Source organism: Dendropsophus ebraccatus, chromosome 14 (genome assembly GCF_027789765.1).
Source record: "Dendropsophus ebraccatus isolate aDenEbr1 chromosome 14, aDenEbr1.pat, whole genome shotgun sequence".
In the NCBI taxonomy this organism is placed as follows: domain Eukaryota; kingdom Metazoa; phylum Chordata; class Amphibia; order Anura; family Hylidae; genus Dendropsophus; species Dendropsophus ebraccatus.
Genome location: NC_091467.1, coordinates 28344888 through 28353908, shown reverse-complemented (window position 1 = coordinate 28353908; position 9021 = coordinate 28344888). Strand labels below are relative to the sequence as shown.

Below are 9021 nucleotides of genomic sequence, written 5' to 3'. Positions count from 1 at the left end.
CTCCACTTCTTAAAGGATAGGGCTATGCCATAGTCCATTCAAATACACAGCACGGCCCTTATATACAGTGTCCACAAGGCCACAACAGGTGATGTGTGTTAGGAGAGGGATGAGCGATGTCACTGCAGAGCTGCTGATCTCACTATATACAGGTATATAACTGAAACCTGCAGCACATCCATGTGTATTGTCTCATCCATCCATCAGTCATTTCTCCTGCTGCCATCCACTATAATCTCCACTTATAACCTTATGCCAATACAGACAGTGATAAACTATGGGCACCAATACCAGCCCCAATATACCAGTCCCATCACTGGCCCCCATCCACTACCAATACAGCACTAGAAGCCGCCATGATGGTTCCCCTCATTCCTCTGGACACTAGACTGTCACTCATTATGCCCACAGCATAGTGTATATGGCAGAGCAGCTCTATGGGCTCCTGCCTGGCAGGTGCCACCTGAGGGCCCATGAGCTCAGGCCATGGGCCCTGACATCACGTCACCGCGACAACCACCGCTGTTCACTTTCTACTGGCGACCGAAGCAACAGGACTGAAGTCTACAGAGAAGAGAACCGCGGGAATGGCGTCCACTGGACACGGCGAGGAGAGGAAGAGAGACGATGGGAAGAGGAAGAGAGAGGAGGAAGAGGAGAGCGGCGCTGGATTGGACAACATCCAGAAGAAGAGGAGAGGATTGGAGGAGACAACATCCAGCCCCTATGCCAGGCCTACCATCAGCCGCTTCAACATCCACAAGGTCTTGGGTAGGGGCAACTTTGGCAAAGTAAGTTCTACAACTCTCTTTTCACTGTATACCCTATGGGGGGGGGGGGGGATTTATCAAGCAGTCTTATGGTAAGATTGTCCTGTGTTGCCCATAGCAACCAGTCACAGCTCAGCTTCTCTATATCCCTGAGCTCTGGGGAAATGAAAGCTGAGCTGTGATTGGTTGCTATGGGCAAAAAAGGCCAATCTTACTGTAATACGGCTGGATAAATCTCCTCCCAAATGTCTATTTTATCCACATCTATTGCTCCCTGTTATCAGCCATTATAGACTAGATATGTTACTTGTAGTGTCCATCTATAGTAACAGATAGGACATGTAGAGCTCTCCCTGCCCCATGACTGCTCCTGTATACCCCATAGCCCATCTCCCCTTCTATCACCATAGTCAGGTCTAGGGCTGATTTATCCTCTAAAAAGTCGCTTGAAAATTGAACAAAACCTCCCAAAAATGTCACTTTTTATCGTTGTATATGTCAATATTTTGTTGTATATGTCTCATGTCTTTGGTGACAGAAGTAATTTTAGTCTTAGAAATGGGTTAAAAAAAGTTTTTTTATCAGTCATAACTGTAAGAGGCCGAATATTCTGCAGGACAAGGTGTACTTTTATAGGAACCATTCTGGAGACATATGTTGCATTAATTCATTTTTGTGATTTTTTTTCAGGGGAAAAATGAAAAATAAAATACAATTAAAATCATACAGAATTTTTTGTATTTCTCATGAACTTTTAACCATGATGTAGAAATAACTTAATATTTTCTTTGGGTCAGTACAAATATTACACTTCTTTTTATATGTTAGTAATTTTCCCCCCGATATTTTTATGAAAATGGCATTTTTGTGTTGGAGTTCCAATAGCCATAGCTGTTTTATTTTTCCTTTAACAAAGCTGTATGATGACTTCCTTTTGCTGGAAATGATAAGGGAAAAAAAAGTTTAGTTTTTTTACAATTTTATTTTTTTTAATGACTTTTATCTAATGCATTGGTATACAGAGTATATTACACTGACAGGCAATACACTGTATTAGGCTATGCCTCTGTCACGGCCAGGGCAAGGGCAGCTTCACACACGCCGTATCGCAGCAGATTTTCTGCTGCGGATCTACAGCAGATTTGATGTAAATAACTGAACAGAGCATTACATCTGCACCATCAAATCTGCTGCGGATCCTGTGTGTGTTAATGAACCATAATACTGATTATGACAATGGCAGCTTTGGGAGCATAAGTCAGGATCCCAGCTGCAAGGGCCATTTCTATTGCTGTGTACTGATGGCGTCAGATGGCGGGACTCCACTGCAGCCGCTGATAGGCTGAAGGGAGCAGTCTACAGGGTCTGATGCAATACAGAAGTGGACCCTAAGAGGTAAGTATAACCTTTCACCTCCTATGTGGGGAGACCACCCCGTCGGGGCAGAATACTGATTGGCTGACCGCGTTGGGGCAGCACACTAATTGGCTGAGCGGGACGTCCAGCCGGAAACCCCTGAAGCAAGCCGGATGATCCGGACGGCCCGGGGTTAACGGTGCAGTCTCCCGACATACAGGTAGCTGCCAGTATGTCTGCCATAGACTTTACAGGGTAGGGATCTTCAGTGAATCTTGCTGCGAATTCGCAGCGAGAAATCCGCTGCGGATCAGTCATGTGTGAAGGCACCCTAAAGGGGGATTTTTATTCACTGTAGAGTAGGAGGAGATATTGTTTATATCCACATCCACATCCATATAGGCTGCTATATGGCACAATGCATACAATGACCTCTATAGCTTCAATACAACCTTACAGCAGCCTATATCTACCTGGAGATATGAACTGCATCGATCACAACCAACTTAGAGATGTCTTATGCTAGTTTTATGTATTTTCATATGGTAATAGTGGAACATTCCTTTAAGATCTCCCCATACAGGATCCAATACCGACACAACCTGACAGACTGACAGCACAGTCCACCCCTCCTGAATACCTTTTCTACTCTGCTTTGTCTATTTCTTTTCTTTAGGTGGTCCTGGCATCAGTCCCCGGCAGAGACATCTACATGGCCGTCAAAATGATCAACAAAAAGGAGGACAACGACGAAGTCATCAAGAGAGAGCGACGGATACTCCTGGCTTCCAGAGACTGCCCGTTCCTATGCCACATCTATGCCGCACATGAGTCTCTGGAACTCGCGTACATCATCACGGAGTACCTGTCCGGTGGCAGCCTGGAGGGACTGATCAGAATGTGCGGCTACCTGAACATCGGCAACATAAGGTAAGGAGGTTTTTTCAAGGGGGTGGGGGGATATTGAAGAAGAGTGTTATTAATCACTATTTTCTCTTTTTTCCATGAGATTCTACACAGCAGAGATGGTATGTGCCCTCCAGTTTCTCCATGGAAAGAACATCGTCCATCGGTAAGTAGAACCTCTCTCTGTTTCCCAACTTTCCCATCCCTAGTCTCCTGTATCACTGGACAAATTTATCATTCTCTTCTTTCATTACAGAGATCTGAAGCCAGAGAACATCATGCTGGATGCAGACGGCCACATCCGTGTCATCGATCTGGGACTGGCCGAAGATGGGGTGACCGCCTCCAAGAACATCGGTGAGATGGCGGGAACCTTTCACTACATGGCCCCCGAGGTGCTTCTCAGGAAACCATACGGCGCAGCAGTGGACTGGTGGAGCCTGGGGATCGTGGTGTCCAGGATGGCCACAGGACGCTTCCCCTTCTACAACGGCCCCGTCATGCAGAAGGCCTTCAAAGCCATGACCACCGAGAGGCCCAAATTTCCATCTTGGCTCGACGCTGACGGAAAACATCTCATCAAGAAGCTGCTGCGCAAGAATCCTGAGGAGCGCCTGGGTGTGTGCGGGAACATCAGGCTGCATCCATTCTTCAGCACCATCGGTTGGAAGGAACTGGAGGAGAGGAGAGTAACACCACCATGGAAGCCAATGGAGACAGGACTGCAAAACCAACATCTGCAGTGGCCGGAAGACACCAACACCCTTCACCCCCGGGATGACTTCAATTACAAGTCACCAAGCTGGACCCGGTAAGATCCTCCTATAGAGATATTTCTATCTTTGTCCTTGTCTTCTATCTCTGTCAATGACTTTGTTTCTGCTTCTTCTTAGATGGATGAGAAGATCAAGACTGTGAAGGAATCCACGACCATCTGGTAAGTGGTCTCTATACACACAGGACACCTATTACATGTGCTGTTATATAGCTGGATGGATCTTTATGAAGACCATTCCCCTATGATAACGGCAGCTTCTGTAGATATAAATTTCTCAGACGTTTTCCTCTTATGTCTTGCAGGATGAGCCCGTGCCAACTGATCTCCGCTTCCAGCCTCCTGACCCATACCTGGCTGCCCTACAACATCATACATCTCTCCATACCATCTTCATGCCGGACCTCTGCCATAGGATACTGCCCCAGGCCCTTGACCACGGCGTCCTCCAATCCTGGCTGGCATCTGACATCTCTTCAGCCTGAAGATCCTCTACACCCCCAGGAGCGGCCTGTGCTTCCATCTGGAGAGTTCAGGAACAATAGCCGCATGTTGTAGTCCTGGGGCGCGGAGTAGCGGCTATTATCCCTGAACTCACCTCAGCACAGGCCAGGTAAGTGCGACACACATCACATCCACATCACACACACTATAGGATAGGTACAGGCACTCACACCCAGCACTTAGTACATGTAGATTAGATACCGGCTCGATCCTGAGATTTATTCCGATCGCCATATTTGGGGTCAGGAAGGAATTTTTTCCCCCTAATGGGGTTTTCACCTTCCTCTGGATCAACACAGCCGTAATTAGGGTTAGTTTCTAATAATGTTAGGTCACACATCCCTATCTCTAATAGTTTAAAACAAACCTAAACCCAATTTAATATAGTTTGACATTTGACTCCCACATCACACAGGTTAGGGACCAGCCCAAAAATAGGATTAGTTTATTAGGTGAATCATTCACACATACACATATAAGTAACAGTCTTCATGGGTCTAAAACTATTTCGTAATACCAATACCCCCCCATATCTATAAATAAAATTTACCTTTTACCCCCCTATATCTGTGTGCTTGTCTTTATTCCTATTACAGGTCAATTCAGTAAATGTTGCTAAACAGACGTGAAAAACAACTGTGTGAACAGAGTCTGGAGGGGAATCCGTCCATAATTTGTGGGGAAAACTGGGCGACCACAGGGACACTGATACAATCAGAAATTATAACTAAGGTTTATGATAAGGAGGATTCCTTCTTTATTGGGGTAACAGCACAATTAAAGGGAAACTGTCACCTCCCGTGCCGGGGCAGAGCCCGGCCGACCCCCCGGTGCAGACCCATATACTTACCGCTTCCACAAAGTCCCACTCCTATACCCCGTCCCGCGGCCGAGATATCCCCGTCCGAAGCCGTGCGCCCGCTCACCAGAGATGAGTCCGACATCCATAGAGAATGACTGGAGCCATCATTTTCCTAGGGGCGTCGGACTCATCTCTGGTGAGCATGCGCATGGCTTCGAACGGGTATCTCTCGGTGGTGGGACCGGGTCCAGGAGCGGCACTTCATGAAGCGGTAAGTATATGGGTCTGCACTGGGGGTCGGCCAGGAGATGCCCTGAGGTTTTTTAGCACTGTCTTAGGATGAGATGTTCTGGTCCAGAAACCTATTACTTCTACTGTTATACCAATAAGGGAGAAATTAGTTTCTGGTTGTTCCAGCACAAGGTCCATTTCTTCTATACAAGGAAGTTGTACTGCTACTCTTAGGGGCCTTTTACGCTGACCGATTATCAACCAGGAGCGCTGCTAGAAATGTTCCTGCGGCCAATAATCTTTCCGAGTTAAAGTGACACCGATCAGCTGAGGACAGGAAAATCAATCAGCTGATCAGGTCTTTAGAGCAAGCATTAGAATTTATTTTCTGTGTAAACAGGGTTATGTGTGGCCAATAATGATAAAAAAAAACTGACAGCACAGATAGGAATATATTTCCTGGGCTGCACTAACGATACAAGGATTGTTCGCACAGCCCAGGCCCCTAGTTTTGTTGTTCTCTGTAAAGGCGATCGGTTCTTGATCACAGCCCCTGCGGCCAACACATCTTTTCATCTAAAAAAAAACCTTAGCAATTCCCTGGTGATCAGAGCACACTATTGAGGGGTACTGCAGGCAGCATAGACCTGACTGTACCCCTGGATTAGTCCTGGTTTATCACATTAAGAGGAATTGTGCAACTATTGCAACTACCACAGGTGAGTACAGTCCTTTCTGCAAGCCACACAGGGGCACTCTCTCATTTTTTTGTTGCCATTAAAGTTCCCAGAGGAGAAGTCACACAGCTATCACCCTTCAACAGCGAAACAGCCTAGATGTGTAATAAAACATAAACATAGAGAGCCGTATTTCCAGTCCATATCCCGCACCCACTGTCTAAGTGCCTGAATAACATCAAATACTGACATATCATCTCTCAATAGGGAAATAGCAAATCCTTACCCATAATACTCCAGGGCGTGATAATGCCACACTTGGTAATATTACTCCAGATCTTACCAGTGCCCCCCTTTGTGTGACACGCAGTGTGCCCCATATAGGTCCACACAATAAAAGCTGCTTTAAGTGCCGCCATACACAACCATATTGCCCCCTCAGTAATGAAGCCCCCTTTCTTCCCCATATCAGTATTAAAGCTCTACTTAGTAAAATTCAGTAAAATCAGCTCACCTGTCCTAGTCCCGAACCATTTGTAGATTGAAGTGAGGGGGGGAGGTGCACGGATCCCGGGTAGCCAGCCCGCTGACACAAAAAGCTTCCAAAGAAAAAGGGTGAGTGGATCCAGCACTTCCAAAAAAAGAAGGGTGAATGCTGCTTAAACTTGATACTTTATTTCATCTTGATTAAAAAGCTGTAGCGCACTACTGAGAGTGCAATGGCTAGACGACGCGTTTCGCGCATGCGCGCTTAATCATGTCTACAAGCCACAACCAGGTACGTGGATTAAAAGACCAAAATCGGCCAATAGGAACGTTTATATTCTGTCACGTGTTTTTTTTTTTTTTTTGTCTTGCTTGAGAAACACTCATGTCTACCATTTAGAATTAAGACGAAACACAACAAAAACGCACAAGTGTAAATGTTAGTGCATCTCCTTTCCTGGGACTCTCCAGGTGGTGAAAAATTACAACTTACATCTATCTGGGCATGCTGGGAGTTGTTTCACACCAGCTAGCATTACCAGGTCGAGACATTGGCATACTGAACACATGATACTGAGAACAGGATACTGGGAAAGCTGGGTGACCACTTTATACTGAGAACAGGATACTGGGAAAGCTGGGTAACCCCCATTATACTGAGAACAGGACACTGGGAAAGCTGGGTAACCCCCATTATATGGAGAACAGGACACTGGGAAAGCTGGGTAACCCCCATTATACTGAGAACAGGACACTGGGAAAGCTGGGTAACCCCCATTATACTGAGAACAGGACACTGGGAAAGCTGGGTAACCCCAATTATACTGAGAACAGGACACTGGGAAAGCTGGGTAACCCCTATTACACTAAGAACAGGACACTGGGAAAGCTGGGTAACCCCCATTAAACTGAGAACAGGACACTGGGAAAGCTGGGTAACCCCCATTAAACTGACAACAGGACACTGGGAAAGCTGGGTAACCCCCATTATACTGAGAACAGGACACTGGGAAAGCTGGGTAACCCCCATTATATGGAGAACAGGACACTGGGAAAGCTGGGTAACCCCCATTATACTGAGAACAGGACACTGGGAAAGCTGGGTAACCCCAATTATACTGAGAACAGGACACTGGGAAAGCTGGGTAACCCCTATTACACTAAGAACAGGACACTGGGAAATCTGGGTAACCCCCAATCAGGGCCGTTTTAATACATTGGTGGGTCAGGTGCATAGCCCTTAAGAGTTGGCTCCCTCTTTCCTTTTTTGGTACCCCCCCAACCTAGCATTATCAGAATCAGAGCTCCACACACAGTATAATGCCCTGAAAGTGCCCCCACGCTGTATTAAGAGCCCCAATACATATGGTAGTTACTGTATAAGCTTATAAAGATATAAACATGATACCATTACATAATACCGCCACACCATGACCACTATCACTACAGACCCTATGACAGAGTGCAGTTACATCCATTTACTCACAGGGGGCGTCTTCTCTGATCAGAGTCTTTCACCTTTTCTTTCACTCAATCTTCTTTCACTGGGCCACCTTGAAGTCTTCCCCCGGCTGGGAATCCTCTTTCCAGAATCTGCCAGAGAAACATTTTAGGCTCCAACACACACAAAAGTTAGGTCCCCTGTGCCCCTATAAAGTAGTTACACCCCTGTGTGCCCCTATATAGTAGTTACACCCCTCTGGGCCCCCACTTAATAATTAGGTATGCTCTGTGCCCCAATATAGTAGTAATGTCCCTATATAATATAGGCCCCTCTGTGCTGCACCAATGTAGTATATAGACCCCCTATGTGCTGCCCCCAGTAGTATAGACCCCCCTATGTGCTCCCCCAGTAGTATAGACAGCAGTGTGCTATCCCCAGTAGTTTAGACCCCTGTGTGCTGCCCCCAGTATTATAGACCCCTGTGTGTTCCCCCAGTAGTATATAGCCCCTTTGTGCTGCCCCCAGTAGTATATAGACCCCTGTGTGCTGCCCCAGTATTATAGACCCCTGTGCTCTGCCCCCAGTAGTATATAGACCCCATTGTGCTGAACCCAGTAGTATATAGACCCCTGTGTGTGCCCCCAGTAGTATATAGCCCCTTTGTGCGCTCCCCAGTAGTATATAGCCCCCTTGTGCTCGCCCAGTGGTATATGCCCCCCCCCGTGTGCTCCCCCAGAGGTATATAGCCCTTTTTGCTTTCCCCCACTTGTATATAGCCCCCTGTGCGCTCCCGCACTTGTATACAGCCCCCCTGTGCTCCCCCCATTATATAGACCCCCTGTGCTCCCCCTCCCATATAGCATATAACACACAAAAAAACACTTATAGTACTTGGAGAAAGGAGCCTCAATCAGAGGAGATTGTCCAAGTGGAAAATAAGTACAACTAGTATCAGTAGTAATCCACTGGCGGGTAATAGAAAATGAAGGAAAAGTGGTCCTGAGATTTAGAATGCAAGTGCTCTTGTGCGTAATTTATTTCCAAACAAGGGTAATCACAGACACAGTATC

General features: G+C 46.5%; 1 protein-coding gene across 1 annotated transcript; it reads left to right on the top strand.

The window, feature by feature from the left end:
• The first annotated feature begins 412 nt into the window (after nucleotides 1-412).
• On the top strand, nucleotides 413-4868 carry LOC138772933 (protein kinase C delta type-like). Its single transcript, XM_069953728.1, has 6 exons — nucleotides 413-791; nucleotides 2803-3056; nucleotides 3136-3198; nucleotides 3289-3843; nucleotides 3926-3969; nucleotides 4113-4868. Exons 1-5 carry the CDS (start codon nucleotides 588-590, stop codon nucleotides 3948-3950), a joined length of 1101 nt encoding a protein of 366 aa, XP_069809829.1. The 5' UTR covers nucleotides 413-587; the 3' UTR covers nucleotides 3951-3969; nucleotides 4113-4868.
• Nucleotides 4869-9021: the final 4153 nt, after the last annotated feature.